This window comes from Lampris incognitus, chromosome 8 (assembly GCF_029633865.1).
Source record: "Lampris incognitus isolate fLamInc1 chromosome 8, fLamInc1.hap2, whole genome shotgun sequence".
NCBI lineage: Eukaryota > Metazoa > Chordata > Actinopteri > Lampriformes > Lampridae > Lampris > Lampris incognitus.
Genome location: NC_079218.1, coordinates 53,857,735 through 53,876,437, shown reverse-complemented (window position 1 = coordinate 53,876,437; position 18,703 = coordinate 53,857,735). Strand labels below are relative to the sequence as shown.

The window sequence follows — 18,703 nt, the reverse complement described above, 5'->3', positions numbered from 1 at the left end:
AAGGAGCATCCCCGAAAGGCTCAGTTGTTCACAAGCAGGCATGGGGCGAGGTTCACCACTTTGTGAACAACTGCGTGAGCAACTAGTCTCCCGCATTGCTGTTATGCCGATGACACCCAGCTGATCTTGTCCTTTCCTCCATCTGACTTGCTTGCTCGCTGGTTGTCCATCATGTCCGATGATGACCATCTTCTCCTATTTGTGGGTCCTTTGGTGGCTGAATAGTCTGATCCTGGATGCACAGTTGCGGTTGCAGACTGGGCATGTAAAAGTGGTGCTGGAGGGGGTAGGGGTAGCTTTGCGAGCATGCCTCTTCGCATGCTTTGCTACACGGTGTTGTGTGTGCTGGTTTTCTATATACTTCACTTCCTCTGAGATGTGAGAGCGCCAGGTTGTGCGGCAGAAAGCAAGTTCCTCCAAAGAACAGGGGTTGATCTGACATCTTTTCAGTGTGGTCTTCATTTGGTCTTTGAACCGCTTCTTCTGCCCACCAGCAGTGCATTGACCAAGGCATAGTTGGCCATAGAGGACGTGGGAGTCATTCGCTGGGCATGCAAATAACATGCCCAAGCCACCTGAGTTGATGGTGGTTTAGGGTAGACTCCATGCTGCAGCTGCCTGCCCGCTCCAACACCTCTGTGTGTGGCACTCTGTCCTCCCAAGTAATGCCGAGGATCCTCTGGAGACATTTCACATGGAAGGCCTCCAGGCTTCTGAGATGGTGGCTGTAGATGGTCCATGCCTCACATCTATAGAGTTGTGTGGAGATGCACACTGCTCTGTAAACAAGCACTTTGGTGTGGAGATTGAGGTTGCTGTTTTGGAAAACCCTTCTCCTTAGACGGCCAAAAGATGTTGAGGCTTGTATGAGGCGGTGCTGAATCTCATCGTCCATTGTGCAGGTGTCGGATAGCATACTTCACAGATATTTGAAGGCAGGAATAGTGGCCAGTTGTTGCCCTTCTGCTGTGAAGGTTGTTGGGTGGTTTGGGAGGCCGGCAGTCAACTGACATTACCTCTGTCTTTTGGGTGTTGATAATCAGTCCCATTCTCCTGTATGCAGTTACAACTGCCGACAGAGTGTTTTGTAGGGCTTCTGGTGTGTGAGCTACCAGGGCACAATCGTCGGCATACTGTAGCTCAATAATGGTCTCAGAGGTCAACTTGGTGGTTGCCTGAAACCTCCTGATGTTGAATAGGTTTCCATCGAGCCTGAAGTCAATGGGAACTCCAGCCTGCTTCTCCAACCTCCTTCGTAACAGTGTTGTAACAGAGACTAAGAAGATATTGAACAGGACTGGGGCTAGCACACAGCCTTGTCTGACTCCAGTCTGCACACCAAAGGGCTCAGAACTGTTCCCCACTACCACTCGGGCCATCGTTCCTGAGTGAAACTGTCCAAGAATGGTGAGAAACTTGGGTGGACATCAAAATTTCTTCAGGACTTGCCACAGCAGGGCCCGGTTAACTGTATCAAATGCCTTCCTCTGACACATAAGTAGAGACACGCATTGCTGCGTGCTTGACTGTCATCTCGGAGTGGATGGCGACACACCACCTGAAGCTCAATCTGGACAAGACAGAGCTGATGTTCCTCCCAGGGAAAGGTTGCCCACACCAAAACCTGGCCATCACTATTGACAACACCGTGGTGACACCAACTCGGACTGTGAGGAATCTGAGTGTGATCCTGGACGACCAACTGTCGTTTGCTGAAAACGTTGCATCGGTTGCTCGTTCCTGCAGATTTCTCCTCTATAACATCAGGAGGATTCGCCCATTCCTCACCGACGAGATGGCACAGGTGCTCATCCAGGCTCTGGTCATCTCCCGGCTGGACTACGGCAACTCCCTCCTTGCTGGCACCCCAGTGTCGGCCATCAGACCTCTAGAGCTTGTTCAGAAAGCTGCAGCTTGTCTGGTGTTCAACCGCCCTAAGTTCTCCCACACAACTCCCCTTCTCATGTCCCTACACTGGCTCCCAGTAGCTGCTCGCATCCAGTTTAAGACTCTGGTGCTAGCCTACAGCGCAGTGAAAGGAACAGCTCCTTCCTATCTCCAGGCCATGGTCAAGCCCTACACCCCCGCCCGACCACTTCACTCTGCTGCCTCGGGACGCCTGGTTGCCCCATCGCTCAGAGGCTCTTGCTGCCGATCGACCCGGTCAAGGCGCTTTTCTGTCCTGGCCCCTTAGTGGTGGAATGAACTCCCCACTGATGTCAGGACAGCGGAGTCACTGCCCATCTTTCGGCGCAGGTTGAAAACTCACCTCTTCAAGAACTACTACCCTGTTACTTGTTCTTAGCACTTATTGTATTCACTCATTTAAAAAAAAAACTCTTTCTTGCACTTTTACTTTAGCACTTGTTTTGCTCTTAGATGCTTCTTTAGATGCACTTATGACCTCTGATGACTAGTAGTTCTCCTGATTTCCTACGTTAAATGCACTTATTGTAAGTTGCTTTGGATAAAAGCGTCGGCTAAATGACGTAAAGTAATGTAGTCCAACAGTTTAAGAACAACGTTTCTCAATGTACAATTGCAAGGAATTTAGGGATTTCATCATCTACAGTCCATAATGTCATCAAAAGATTCAGAGAATCAGGAGAAATCTCTGCACGTAAGCGGCAAGGCTGAAAACCAACATTGAGTGCCCGTGACCTTTGATCTCTCAGGCGGCACTGCATTAAAAACCGACATCATTCTGTAAAGGATATTACCATGTGGGCTCAGGAACACTTGGAACCATTGTCAGTTAACACAGTTCGTCGCTACATCTACAAGTGCAAGTTAAAACTCTACCATGCAAAGCGAATGCCATATTTCAACAACACCCAGAAACGCTGCCGGCTTCTCTGGGCCCGAGCTCATCTGAGATGGACTGACACAAAGTGGAAAAGTGTGCTGTGGTCTGACGAGTCCATATTTCAAATTGTTTTTGGAAATCATGGACGTTGTGTCCTCCGGGCTAAAGATGAAAAGGACCATCCAGATTGTTATCAGCACAAAGTTCAAAAGCCAGCATCTGTGATGGTATGGGGGTGTGTTAGTGCCCATGGCATGGGTAGCTTGCCCATCTGTGAAGGCACCATTAATGCTGAAAGGTACATACAGGTTTTGGAGCAACATATGCTGCCATCCAAGCGGCGTCTTTTTCAGGGACATCCCTGCTTATTTCAGCAAGACAATGCCAAGCCACATTCTGCACGTGTTACAACAGTGTGGCTTCGTAGTAAAAGAGTGGGGGTACTAGACTGGCCTGCCTGCAGTCCAGACCTTTCTCCCATTGAACATGTGTGGCGCATTATGAAGTGCAAAATACGACAACAGAGACCCCGGACTGTTGAGCAACTGAAGTCGTACATCAAGCAAGAATGGGAAAGAATTCCACCTACAAAGCTTCAACAATTAGTGTCCTCAGTTCCCAAACGCTTATTGAGTGTTGTTAAAAGGAAAGGTGATGTAACACATGGGTGAACATAACCCTGCCCCAGCTTTTTTGGAACCTGTTGCAGGCATCAAATTCAAAGTGAGTGAATATTTGCAAAAAAAAAAAAAACCCAATAAAGTTTATCAGTTTGAACATTAAATATCTTGTTTTTGTAGTGTATTCAATGAATATATATGTTGAAAAGGATTTGAAAATCATTGTATTCTGTTTTTATTTACATTTGACACTACGTGCCAACTTCATTGGAATTGGGGTTTGTATTTCTTCAGTTGAAATTTGAAATGCATGCGGTCCACCTGAGTGGACATGTGAAAAACTCTTGAAAAATAGGTGTTTAAAGAAATGAAGTTCACATTTTTTTTGTGCCTGAAGAGGAATAAAAACACTAAGGAAAAAAAATCCTGACTGAGGTTGTCATAATTCATGCATGAAAGTTAATTGATGGCAGGTGTATACTAACTACTACTACTTAACATGAGTTTGTATTTGATTGGTTAATTATCAGCACAGCCACATCCCCAATTGTAAAAAGGTGTGTACACTTATGTAACCAGTAAGTTTTGTATTTTCCTTTTTTTCCGTGAAATGTTTTTATTTTGGGCGGGTTCCCCCCCTTTTTTCCTTGTATCCAGCCAATTACCCCACTCTTCCGAGCCATCCCAGTCACTGCTCCGCCCCCTCTGCCGATCCGGGGAGGGCTGCAGATTACCTCATGCTTCCTCTAACGCATGTGGAGTTGCCATCCGCTTCTTTTCACCTGACCGGAGTTTTGCCAGGGGGCCATTGCGCGTGGGAGGATCACGCTATTCACCCCCAGTTCCATCCCCTCCCCGAACAGGCGCCTAGACCGACGAGAGGAGGCTCTAGTGCAGCAACCAGGACACATACTCACATCTGGCTTCCCACCCGCAGACACTGCCAATTGTCTGTAGGGACGTCCAGCCAAGCTGGAGACAACACGGGGATTCAAACCACCGATCCCCGTGTTGATTGACAATAGAATAGACTGCTATGCTACCTGGATGCCCCTTCCTAAATTGTTTGATTGTTTTTCACCTTATTTTTATAGCTTGCAATTTCACATTAAGGGTGGAAAAAGTTCTGACATGATTTATCTTGGTTTCATTTTTTTGTATGACAAAAACTTGCCATTTTAAAAGGGGTGTGTAGACTTTTTATATCCGTTGTACATCCAAAAATACAGCCAACTAAAATCTAGCTGACTTTATGTAACCAAGGGATGTCTTGAAATGGTGAGAATTTTGGAGTCATTTTTCTTAATGAGGCCAAAATGAAAGATGTACATTACTAATATATCCATAACATAGATTTGTTGATTTATTTCTTACTTAAATCCAATTAGGTTTTGATGTGCAAATTAGCTGTTTGTCTTCTTCTCCTGCAGTTTTAGCAGTCATTGTATTCGAATCCAGCTTTTATTGATTGGTTAGGCATTCTTCTAACACAATTTGCACTATTCTAAAACTTTTTCTTCCCACTGTTGCCTTCATTCTATTCACGTTTTAATCTGTATTTATTATGCTTGCTTTTTTAGTAAATGGTAAATTTACTGCATTTTATATAGCACTTTTCTAGTCTACCGACCACTCAAAGTGCTTTTTTACAATTATGCCTCACATCACCCATTCACACATCGCATTTTTTTATGTTTAATACAACATAGCTACTCTACTTAAATTTCTATTTTTTTATACCTTGTAAATTATTTTTCAAGCCCCCACAAATCAGATTTAATCAGAAAATTTTTTTCTTGTTATTAATTTTAGGAAAAGCTGTAGGAGCCCAATTGTGTTTTTTCAAATTATGGGCCACGCAACCACCATCACTATGTAGATCTGACAGAAGGACACACTACACAAGGGAGACTCACATTGCAACATTAACATATGTGGGAAAAGAGACAAGAAAAAAACAGTCAAACAATAAACGTTGTGTCTAGATGAACTTATTCAATTCTGTGATTTCCTTACCTGGATTATTGAGCAAGCATAAAGACATCTTTTTACTCTTAATTTATATACTTTATATACTGTATTGTGTTGAATGGAGTTATTTATGGGCAGTTTTACAATGCTTTGGCTTTTATTCTTCCTTTCTAAAAATGTTTCGCATGCTTTATGCCTCTCCTAGTGCGCATGTCCAAACTGGCCACCGTAGTTCCACCCTACTTTGTTTTAACAAGAGGGACTAGGCAGGGCTTCCCACTTTCTTCAGGTCTGTTTGCTCTCACATTGGAACCATTAGCCCTGGCAGTTAGGTAAAACCATGCCATATCTCTTGTCATAATCAAAGGGACATCTCATCATATTACCCTTTATGCAGATGACGTTTTATTGTATCTCTCGGGCATAGCTACCTCTGTACCTCATGTTCTGAATTGTTTCCACAAGTTTAGCTCCTTCTCTGATTATAAAATAAACTGGTCAAAATCGATACTTATGCCACTATATAAGTCGAATATAAACCTTGATCCATCTTATCTTCCAGTCTCCTTACAAAACTGTGGCTTTACCTACTTAGGTATCCAAACCTCTTTCGGAATATATAAATAAGATTGTTGGATCTAACACTAATAAAGCTCTTCACAGCTACCCTGCTCTTTATCTTATTGGGTAAAATTCAAATATATTGTTATTTCAGGAGAAACGGATAATATTAGCTGCCTCAAATGCTGCCAAGAAAACGATTAAGAATTGGTTTGTGAACACACTGTTGTCATGAAGAGAACATGGTTAACTTTTTTTTTTCAGATTTTTACTTAGTTGAAAGGTCCACTGCCAGAATTAACAGGGCTTGAGTTGATACTGTGATCAATTGGTCTAAAGTTATCGAGATCATCCAGGGGCTTAAATAAACATAAGCTTTAGCCTTGCCTTGACCTCTTTTTTTCCCCCCTCATAACCCTTTAATGGGCTGTGTACATATGTGTATGTTCATATTGGTATTTTTTCTTAGTTAGCATATATTGTTCTGTGTCTATGGTGTTTCGGTTATTTGTGCATTTATTTTGACTTGTTATTGTTTTGATCTGTTTGGGCTTTTTTTCTCCTTTTTGCATTTTTGATTAATAGTGATTATTATATTTATTTTTTCTTCTATTTCATCTTTTTTTAAATTCTCATTCCTGTTTTCTTATTCCTGTTCCCAGAGTGGCGTTCCTTATGTGCTTGGTGATCTACAATTTTGTTTGGTATTATCTTAATAAATAATTAATCACAAAAAAGTGACATCTAGTTGTTTAAACCCTCAGGGCCACCATGGAGAGCCACCTGGACACCCCATACAATGTGCCTGATGTGGTAGTCACTATTGCCAATAACGACACTGACTTTGTTATCAGGTGAGTGAATGATGTCTATTTCCCCACAATCAGTTGGTTAGAGCATTTGAAAATGTTAGTTGTGGCCTTGATCATTTATTTAGGAGTTGGGATTTAAACCAGGCAATTTGTGGTCTAAAAAGTATAAGCAAAATTGTTATCCTTTAACTGGCAATCGGTTTTGTATTTCATAAGAAATTAATTCAAACCACACTGAATTTTTTAAATTGAAAGTGTAGTTAATAAATTAGTAAAATTCCAAAATATATGTAGTTTGTGGGTGGCATGGTGGCGCAGTGGTTAGCTTGGTTGCCTCACAGCAAGAAAGTCCTGGGTTCGAGCCCCAGGGTAGTCCAACCTTGGGGGTTATCCTGGTTTGTCCTCTATGTGGCGTTTGCATGTTTTCCCCGTGTCTGTGTGGATTTTCTCCGGGTGCTCCGGTTTCTTCCCACAGTCCAAAGACATGTAGGTCAGGTGAATTGGCCGTACTAAATTGTCCCTAGGTATGTGTGTGTGTGTGTGTGTGTGTGTGTGTGTGTGTGTGTGTGTGTGTGTGTGTGTGTGTGTGTGTGTGTGTGTGTGTGTGTGTGGGCCCTGTGATGGCCTGACAGCCTGTCCAGTGACCGTGAGAGTAGGATAAGCGGTTCAGATAATGGATGAATAGATGTAGTTTGTGAATTTGAAGTTTCACATACATGTCAATACAACACGATACAAATAAGTAATTAAATACACTCAACTGGATGGCTAACGTAGAGTTTGAAGAAGTTTCACCACACATCTGATTGGCTTACTCAGTTCTGATGTTAGGTGGACCTAAGTATTATTTCTGCAGAGAGGCCACTTCCTCTCATAACCCTTTTCGACCAAAGTAGCTCTGGTTCAGGCACCGGTTCCGTTCAGGATTCTGAGAATCTTGGTGTTGTGTGGTGAACAGGCCCGCGTTTCAACCAGTTTTTAGCGGAACCATTGTATGTCATCAACAGGGGACTTTGTGCGTTGCACACCGGATGTAAACATTAGCTACATCCCACTGAAACCTACTAGCTACCAATAATATGGCATCATATTATTGCGTCGTCCAGCTCCACTTTTGGACAACTCTTTGTTATTGTCTCGGAAGTCCTTAAGTTTTTTTTTAACTTGTTGATAATTTGTTCTTGCGTTCGAGTGAGCCCATTCTTGGCAGTCTCTTCTACTAATTCGCCATACAGCTTGCTCTTTCTCATGCTACTCTCTAGTTTTTCCTGAAACTTGGGACATGCCCAGATAACAACCAAACCCTGAGTTTCCTCAGCTGACCACTGCGCACCCTTGTTATCTGCCGATTTCGCCATTATCTACCGTTAGGCTATCTCCTCTCTTCTTCCTCTGGAATGTCATGCACCCATTGATGTCATCACAGAAAAACCTGCTATTTTTTGGTGCCGGTTCGGAACTAACTTTTCGGGTTCACAACCAATTTATTTTTGGCCGAAATGCTCTGAACCATTCAAAAAAGGGTTTGTGAACCAGCTATCAGAAGGTGCCAAGTTTTTAGAAATATGACTGTTTCAGCAGGCCAAGAGTAAGACGAGACAAATAGCCAAGTTTGCCTCCTTCCTTTCCCATGCAAATAAAACCACAGCAATGAAGAGAGTGGTACAGTACCAGCCACTCAGAATTACTGCTCCCAGGTGGCTGGCGGTCAGTTTCACCCACTGAAACTGATTGACCCAGTGGGGATCTACCACTGATCTGTATGGACCCTATCACGGACCAACTGACAATTCTAGGCAGATGTATCTGTAGACATATTAAAAGCCAATTTATAATTCAGTGATTTCTTATTGCTTGATCAACATCACCACAGTGTCACAATATTCCATCGACTCTTGACTTTTGATTGTAACTCATGAAAGGTACAAACACATGAGCAATAATAGACTGATCACCAAAGTTTAGTCATTAGCTCTCGAGACGTGGGTGGGAAAATAGAAGATAAATGTGCCTTTTGTGCATTTGTGGGCTTAGCAGCAGCCCTTTTACCAAGACGGAAGATGAACAGACCACAAATTTGTGTGAAGGAAGTGAATACGGGGGGGAAACACTGGGTCATAAAAACTTCTTCTATACATACTGTATCATATGTTTGAAATGTCTGAATTTCACCAGACATCTATCAGCAGACACACACACACACACACACACACACACACACACACACACACGCACACACACACATACACACACGTAAACGCAATATTCCCCCCAGGCTACTTACTGCTTGATAGAGATAATGGCACAGACTGTGTTATTATCTCCGCTAATTATTTGTTTGGTCATGCGGTGTGTGTGTGTGTGTGTGTGTGTGTGTGTGTGTGTGTGTGTGTGTGTGTGTGTGTGTGTGTGTGTGTGTGTGTGTGTGTGTGTGTGTGTGCGTGCATAGCTAATCTCGCATACTACTGGACCCAGCAGCCCAATATTTTTTGTGTGGTTTTGATTATATGATCAAGAACCTCTCATGGTTGTGGTGATTCAAATGCTTTGAAAAATGTTTCTCCTCACTACCGCCACTCCCTTTGTTCATTCACTCTATAGATCACTCGACCACCGCTTTGTGTATGTGTGTCTGTCCATAGCTAATACTACTGGACCAATCGGTCTAATATTTTTTGAGCTCAGTTATGACTGTGAAGCAAACCCAGTCATAGAAGTCTGGTTTCTTCCAGAAAAATTACGTGGTTTAATCTGACATTCTGCCTGTGTGCGCACAAGGGCACACTCACATACAAGTGGCCTTCTCTTCACCTCACGAAGTGCCACACTGACATTAACCCGACAGGAAACTTTGACATGGTTATCAGATTCAGAGCAGGACATGGGACCACTTAACAACCTTTCCAGGTCATCATCACCATTGATCAGAGGAAAAAGATTTAATCTCATCTCCACACAAGACAACAAAACTTTCACACCAGAGTAAAAACTTCCTCACCTCACCATGTGATTGGTCATATGAAGTCTTATGAAGACAGGAATTCCATTCAAGGTTAAATATATTTTCTTTTATCAGGACAATGACTTAAATTGATTAATTCAGATCTTTCTCTCTCTCACTCTCGCTCGCTCACTCACTCACTCACTCACTCACTCACTCATATACACACACACACACACACACATACACACACACACATTCTTACCCCTTCTTGAGTCCTCTGCTAAGTACACACCTTATCTAAGGTCATACATTCTTTTGAATTCCTTGGAGGACTTCAGTGTAACTTTCCCAAGGTCTGTACATGTCTGAATTAATGTGTATTAATTAGATGTTTAACCATCTAGTAATCCAGTTAATATTACTCAGCAAATGTTTTCATGAAGAATAGTTCAACTCCCATATCTGTGGGATATAAAATAAGTTATTAAAATTCAGATTTAGAATCAATCATGTTTATTGGCCATGTAGGTTTGCACATACATGGAGTGTGACTCTGGTTTCGTGGCTCTCTGTGTACTTAACATAGAATAACAACACAGCAACTTTCAGATATGTATACACAAGCATTGACTTAAACAGGTGAAGTAAGAGGTGACAAAGTGCAATGGTGTAGAAAATATATCAGAGATGCTGAAATAGATGTTAGCAGGTTACTTGCATACATGTCTGAGGTAGACGGACATGACAGAGCGTACCAGTATCGTACAATGTACAGTACAGTATAATACAACATGGTTGGCTTTATTTGACAACTGTAAAGTGTTCATTTGAATGGCAGCCCGCGGAAAGAAACTTTCTTTTTAAAATATCTGTGGTTGTTTTGGGGTACAGTGCTCTGTAGCGCCTACCAGAGGGGAGGAGTTGGAACAGGTTGTGACCAGGGTGTGATGGGTCTGCAGTGATGTTGCCTGCCTGTTACCTGAGTCTGGTGGCGTTTAAGTCCTGAATGGAGGGCAGGTTGGCACAAGTGATTTTCTCTGCAGATTTAACTGTCCGTTATAGTCTATCCCTGTCCTGTTTGGTGGCTGATCCAAACCAGACAGTGATGAATGTGCAGAGGACAGACTGGATTATTGGAGAGTAGAACTGAATCAACAGTTCCTGAGGCAGGTTGAATTTCTTGAGCTGGCGGAGAAAGTACATTCTCTGCTGGGCCTTTTTGATGATTGTGTCTTATGTTGGATGCCCACCTTAGGTCCTGGGAGATTGTGGAACCCAGAAATTTAATGAATTATCTAGTCATGATTTGAATACTAGTGTCTTGCAGAATTGAAATGAACTCCACTTCAGCTTAATTCTTAGCCACAGTTTATAGAATCAAGGTTTTATTGTCTTTATAATGTATTCACTTGTATGATTAATATTATGAAATTTCTAAGTGTTTGCCCTTAGTGTCAACAAATGATATGTCAACATTGATGGCAGAAATGTTTATCTAGGTTGATTTAAAGCATGTAGTCTTTAAATATCTTCCCTAGATATGACATTAATAAGATTATTCTTCATTTGAAGGCAAGACAGATTTGTCCCTGCTCACACAAAGAAATTAATTAGCAAACATGGGTGTTCCTTGAAAAGCCTGCCAAAGTGTCCTCTTTCATTTCACACCCATCTACAAATTATAAAAGTTGTTGTACCTTTTCTGAATTTGGCTTTCGGTTTCCTTGTTTGCTTTGAAGGGCTTTGCACTCCCGTGTACATGGCGCTCCATGTCCATGGCTTTGTGCCCTCGCCCTGGCGTTAAGACCTTTGCTTTTTCGTTGTGTCCTCGCCCCTTTTGCATTTGGGCTTGTATTTTCAACTTCTGCTTAAGACTTGAAACCTCATCAAGAAAGAAACATTCAGCATCCGGGTAGCGTAGCAGTCTATTCCATTGCCTACCAACACGGGGATCGCTGGTTCGAATCCCCATGTTACCTCCGGCTTGGTCGGGTTTCCCTACAGACACAATTCGCCATGTCTGCAGGTGGGGAGCCGGATATTAGTATGTGTCCTGGTTGCTGCACTAGCACCTCCTCTGGTCGGTCGGGGGAACCTGTTCAGGGGGGGAACTGGGGGGAATAGTGTGATCTGCTCACACGCTAAGTCTCCCTGGTGTAACTCCTCACTGTCAGGTGAAAAGAAGCAGCTGGTGACTCCACGTGTATCGGAAGAGGCATGTGGTAGTCTGCAGCCCTCCCCGGATCGGCAGAGGGGGTGGAGCAGCGATCAGAACAGCTCGGAAGAATGGGGTAATTGGCCAAGTACAATTGGGAAGAAAAAAAGGGGGGGGGGGTGAAAAGAAAAAGAAAGAAACATTCAAAGACTGCAAGGCATCCAAAAAATCAGTCTATCCATTGCATGCCAATTTGCCACGTACATGTTTGTAATCTTTTATTTTACCTTTTGTTGCTATTTTTTGTGCATTGCAAGTTATTTTGCATTTTATTCGCTCAAGCCTCATTTTGTTGTAAATTAATTGGAGTCGTTTTCTCCAAGTCTGCAAAGACTGTTTTCGAGACTTTTTTTGTAACTTTTGTGGTTAGAGTAGATCTCTTTTGGGAGAAGGATGCTGAATATGGAGTTGCCAAGGAAGAGGAAAAGAGGAAAGCCAAAGAAGAGGTTTATGGATGTGGTGATAGAGGATATGCAGGTGGCTGGTGTGGAAGAGAAGTGAAGAAGATGTGAGGCAGAGTGAAGTGGGTGGAGAAGAGTGTCAGGAGTGATTTGTGACAGAAGGGCACCAGCAAGTATTAAGTGGAAAGTTTACAAGATGGTAGTGAGACCTGCTATGTTGTATGGTTTGGAGACAGTGGCACTGACACAAACACAGGAGGTGGAGCAGTGTTGAAGATGCTAAGATTTTTGACGAAGATGGAAAGGATTAGGAATGAGTATATTGACTTCCGGCCGGGATGTAGGACAGAGTAGATGTGCGAGAAGTCCCTCCCGATCAAATTACTTTTTTTTTTTTTACTTGGAAAAAACATTGTTTCTTGTTTTATTTTATCCTACACTTGTCTAACCCAATTGCCACTCAAACTACTGTGGACCCTTGGGATAAAAAAAACAACTGAAAATATCAATTCCTGAGATTTCAAGCACTACATGTCTTTTAGAAAGTTTGGGAAACATGGCCGCCGATATGGAACCTGTTTCAGCCTCACTTCTAATCTCTGAACTCAACAAGCTCAGAACAAGCCTCTCAACTGAACTGACAGACCGCTCTGTCTCCAATTCAAGCTTCACTTGATGCAATCCATCTTACTGCAGACAACCATGGGCAAACTCTCACTACCATTGAAGCTAGCCTTATGAATCACAGGGACAGGATAACATCAGTGGAGGCAGCTCTGACTGAGTTAGTGACTGAAAATGCTTACATTAAGGTTAAAGTGGATGACTTGGAGAATCGCTCTCAGTGTCAAAACATCCGTATTGTTGGTGCACCTGAAAATGCCAGTCCAACATCCATTGTGTTTCCAAGCTCCTGATGGAAGTGATGGGTGATGGCATTTTCAAGAAGCCCCCAGAGCTAGACAGAGTGCACAGGTCTCTGTACCTGAAACCTGCACTGGGCGAGCAGCCAAGGGTGATGATAGTCTGCTTCCATCGATTCCAGGATAAGGAACAAGTAATGTGCTGGGTGAGAGAGAAGGGTCAGGCACTCTACCAGAGCAAGAAAATATTTTTTTCCCAACGACTTAAGTGCTAACCTCGCAAAGAAGCAGGCCACGTTCAATGGCATGAAGTTGACCCTTTATAAGAAAGGTGTAAAGTTCACTATGTGGCTAGCCTATGCTAGAAAGCTGACAATGCCAGCGATATTATTTTGTTTTCTATTTTGTAACCTAGATATTGCTTTAAACTGGGTCATTGCAAATGTTATTATGAATTATATTTGTATGGTTAACATTGTTGGATTCAAGTTAGGCGGTTTTTATGGTGCTTAAGGCACAGTTTAATTATTTCAAGTGGGGTAACACCACCTATTTGCCACAGACCAGGCCAGTTCTATACAATCATTTTGAACTGATATACGTGTGTGTATATATACATACATACACACATACTAGCCTTGTTCTTAATACATATTCTTGTCAACACTAACCCCAATGGCTGATTCCCGTAACATTGGAAACATGCTTGTTTGGCTGATCTCATGGAACATGAAAGGTTTGAATGGGCCAGTAAAGCGGATAAGGGTTTTTTCACATCTGAAGGGACTGCAGACAGATATAGCATTTCTGCAAGAAACACATTTATGTGACTAAACCAAAACAACAGTGTAAATTTTGGGTGGGCCAGATCTTTCACTTTGAATTTAATACTAAGTCCAGAGGTATAGCTATATTAATCCACAAAAATGTTCCCTTCTTTCCCACTGACATTATTCCTGACCCACAGGGTCGTTATAGTAACTCAGTCCCTGTCCCCAACACCAGTTATACTGGTTAACGTTTATGCCCCCAACTGGGATAATGCTGAATTTGTAACCAAACTCTATTCTCTCTTTCCCAGTCTCACTATACTAATACTCACTATTCAATCCTAGATTGGGACTTGAACTGTGTGATTGACCCCCAAACTGGATCATACCAGTCCTAAAAATACACCCCCCTCTGAAATGTCCAAAGCCATATTATCACATATGAACCAAACAGGATGTGTGAATCCATGATGATTTCTTTACCCAAAGACCAAAGAATGTTCATTATTTTCTCATGTGCATTACTTGTGTACTAGAATAAATTATTTTTTCATTGACAAGACACTTCTCTCATTTGTTAAATCAAAAGAATGTAAAGTCATTGTGATATCAGATCATGCCCCTCTCTTACTTGAATTGTCCTTCCCATCTGTTGCCACCCAACGCCCTCTATGGAGGCTAAATTCCTCTCTATTATTAGACAAATCATTTTGTGATTAATATAGCCTTGTCCACTGACCACTTCTAACTAAACTGATGCTGTTTCTCCTTCATTGCTATGGGAAATATTGAAAGCTGTTCTCAGGGGACGAATTATTTCTTATTCTGCTCATGCTGTTAAATACTGTAGGATCAAAATAAAAGAACTCACCGAATCCATTCAAGATGCCTACTCCAGAGTTGTATTAAAAGAGATTGGACCTCCAGACAGAATCCAACTTACTAACAACTGCCAAGGCAGAACAACTGTTGCTCCATACATGCGGCGCTCTTTATGAATATGGAGACAAGGCAAGTTGGCTCCTTGCTCATCAAATATAATGTAAATCTGCATCACACGTGATTTCCCAAATTGTTGACTCCTCTCAAAATTTAACTTCAGGCTCTGCTATCGTAATATATTTTCATTTTACTCCCCTAGTGACATAACATTAATGAATAATTTTCTTAATAACTTAGAAACTCCTACTGTTAGTACAGAATTCAATCTGGAGCTAGATGAACCTTTCTTATTGGAGGAAGTTGTAAGCTCTATTCAAAGTATGCAAAATGGCAAATCCCCAGGTCCCGATAGGTACACTAATGATTTTTTTTTAAGTTTTCAAATAAACTAGCCCCTCTTCTTTTGGATATATTTGATGATGCATTTCTATAGGCTCTTTCCCTCCAACATTGACCCCCAAGCATCAATCTCAATTTTGTTAAAACCCGGCAGGGAGCCTACAAACTGTGCCTCCTACTGTCATATTTTGCTTTTGAATGTGAATGTTAAAATACTGGCAAAAAAGCTAGCAAGCCGATTGGATACTGTTTTAGTGGATATTATTTCAGAGGACCAGACAGGTTTTATGATGGGCCGCCACTCTTTTTCTAATGTACATCACCTCCTAAATGTTATTCATTCTGCATCCCCATCAGATGCCGCAGAGGTAGTTATGGCATTAGATGCAGAAAAAGCACTGAACTGGGTGGAATGGGGATATTTATTTGCTGTCTTGAAAAAATTTGGTTTTGAGGAAAAATTCCCCTCAATGGTCAGCCTTCTCTATTCCTCTCCACAGGCTTGCGTCTGTACTAATAATCTACATTCTCCATACTTCCCCCTCTCATGAGGAACTCATAAGGACGGACTCCTATCACCTCTTTTATTCGCTATAGCCATTGAACACCGCTCCATAGCGCTAAAAGCATCCCCATTGATTAAGGGCATTCATTGTTGGGGTATTGAACATCGTTTGTCCTTATATGCGGACGACCTATTATTATATGTCACTGACTCTGTTGCCTGTGTACCAGAAATATTTGATGTATTGAAAAACTTTGGCACTTTCTCTGGATATAAATTAAATTTCCCAAAGAACGAGTGTTTTCCAGTTAGCAACTCTGCATTAATGATCAACAAAGGTGAGCTTCCTTTTCATTTTTCTAAAACTAGTTTTAAATACCCGAGTATAAAAATCACTCGTTCCATTAATTCTCTTCATAAAGAGAATTTTACAGCTCTAGTGGGAAAAGTGAGATTGGACCTTCAGAAATGGAAGGTTATTCCTTTTATCTTTAACACTAGAATTACCAAGGCCGTCATTTTGACGGTCTTGGATTTTCAAAGTTTATCACTTTGCCAAAATAAAGATACAGACCTGCCGCTCCGTGAGTGCCCCTAAAATTGCATATATTTGCGTTAAAATGACTTTTGGATCAGTTGCACAAAAAAAAAGATAAGATCTACCTAAAACGACCATGAGTGGTTTAAAAGACGGCTCGTAATTTGCGCGTCATCGTGCGCATCATGTCACTATTTATGACTGTTGGTCGCATCATTTCCTTTGCGAAGTTCATTGCTCTGCCCTAGAAACACACTAGCATTCTCCAGTGCAGAGTAATTGTCTAAACTTAATTTTTTGATTATTGCCAATATGTCTGGTTACAGGCGCCGTATCAGATGCACCAGGACAACCACCGAGGCATTGCATATTTACAGGCGTTGGACAGCAGCGATTTTGTTTGAAAAATAGTATGGAAGTTGTTAAAATGTTAATTTTGGTGTCAGTTGTATATTAACAGACATACTAACATATGCAATGCATTAATATCTCAATTGGGTATTTATCTTGACAGAATATAGAGTTTAAAAACCATGGGCGGTCATTTTGACGGGCCATGGTCATTTTAGGTAGGAGTGAAATCCCAGTCGTTCTAGTGTTAACTGGCAAAGTTCAGTGTGTGAAATAGAATGTTTTGCCCCAACTTGTTTATCTTTTTATGTGTTTGCCTCTTTTTCTGCCCAAATCTTTTTTCCTCTGTTGAAAGCCGGATCTCAATATTTATATGGAGGAGGCATGCTCCACGCATAAATAAATCTCTGCTTCAGATAAATGGATCAAAAGGGGGCTTAGTGCTCCCAAAATTTATGTTTTATTATTGGGCAGCAAACATCCAAAGACCTTTTTTTTGCTACTTCATCCAGACATGGACTGGTGCCGTATGGAAACTGACTCCTGTTCATTGTCCCTTCAAGCTCTTGTTTGCGCCCCCATACCATCATCCCCCTCCTGACATACCTCTAGCCTCATGTCCCATTCACACTTAAAATTTGGACAAAATTCCATCAGCATTCGAAATTTTGAAATTCTCCCTCCTGGGGTCTATTTGTGATAATTACTTATTCTTCCCTGCAAAGTTGGATGCTATTTTTGAGCAATGGAACAGAGGGCACTAAACTATTTTAGTGACTATATTGATGGTACCTTTGCTAGCTTTCAGACCGTATCTGCAAAATTCAACCTGCCTGGCTTAAATCTTTTTTGATATTTTCAAATACGCCAATTCTTAAAAAGCCATAATGCACAATTTCCAATATTACCATCCAAATCTGGCACGGACACAGTCCTTGAAACTCCTCCAATGCCTAGACGTACCTCATGGATCTATAACCAAATTATATCTTTCAAAGACCATGGTCTTGGCAATATTAAGTGCACCTGGGAGAAAGAGTTGGGTACAAAGCTTAATGATGACTGGTGGGAGAGGGCCACTACATGTGTCAACTCCTGTTCCTACTGTGCCCGTCTGAGTCTAATCCATTTTAAGGTTCTACATCAAATTCCTTTCTCTTAATTTAAACTTTCAAAATTTTACCCTGAAGTAGATGAAAAATGTGACCGCTGTGCACAATCCCCAGCTGACCTAACACACATGTTCTGGTCATGCCCTAAATTGATAAGTTTCTGGTCCTCCTATTTTTAAATCATTTTTGAAGTCATTGGAGTGGAGGTCCTACCTGGTGTAGGGATAACTATTTTTGGAGTGCCAGACTTAGTTGAAAACGTCACATCGATGCAGCTAAACATTATTGCTTTCAGTTCCCTTCTTGCTCACAGAAGGGTACTACTTATTTGGAAGTCCTCTGCACCCCCTTCGTCGTCATCCCTGATAGAAGACATGATGATGTTCCTTAAACAAAAAAAATAATCAATTTGGCCATTCACGGATCAGCCCAGAAATTTTACTCTACTTGGCAGCTCCTCTTGTCTTATTTTTACCATCTGACAGTGCCTTCCTATGATTAAGACCACTTCTATTATTTGTCTTAATTTTAATTGGATGCTGTGTATCAGCTATTGTACTTTTGACATATGAGATATATTTTTGTCCAGTCACTAAAATGTATGACATCATAAAGCATGACTTATGTAAACAGAAATGACTACTAATTGCTCATTTGCACATGGTGCTCTGTACTTCACGTTCCTGAACTTGGTACATATGAGATGACTGAATGCCTCTTTTTGATGTAAAACTCTAACCTATTTTATTTGTATTTTGTACGTTTTGATTTATCTTATTTGTTATTACTATACTTAATGTTTCTTTTTATTGTTTTATTTTATTTTATTGTATTGGCAGTGGGTTAAGGTTGGGTGGGAGGGGGCTGGGGTAATTACCAAAATATGGCGGCACAATCATTTCCATTGTTTTTGTTGTTGTTTTTTGCACAACCAATGCAAATAAAATATTGAA

General features: G+C 41.5%; 1 protein-coding gene across 1 annotated transcript in view; it reads left to right on the top strand.

The window, feature by feature from the left end:
• Window positions 1-18,703, top strand: part of LOC130116604 (3-methyl-2-oxobutanoate dehydrogenase [lipoamide] kinase, mitochondrial-like) — a 103,347-nt gene that overhangs the window by 66,370 nt on the left and 18,274 nt on the right. Inside the window, exon 9 of the mRNA XM_056284566.1 lies at window positions 6,723-6,812. Coding sequence (XP_056140541.1) covers window positions 6,723-6,812 — 90 coding nt within the window. The remainder of the gene's footprint in view (window positions 1-6,722; window positions 6,813-18,703) is intronic.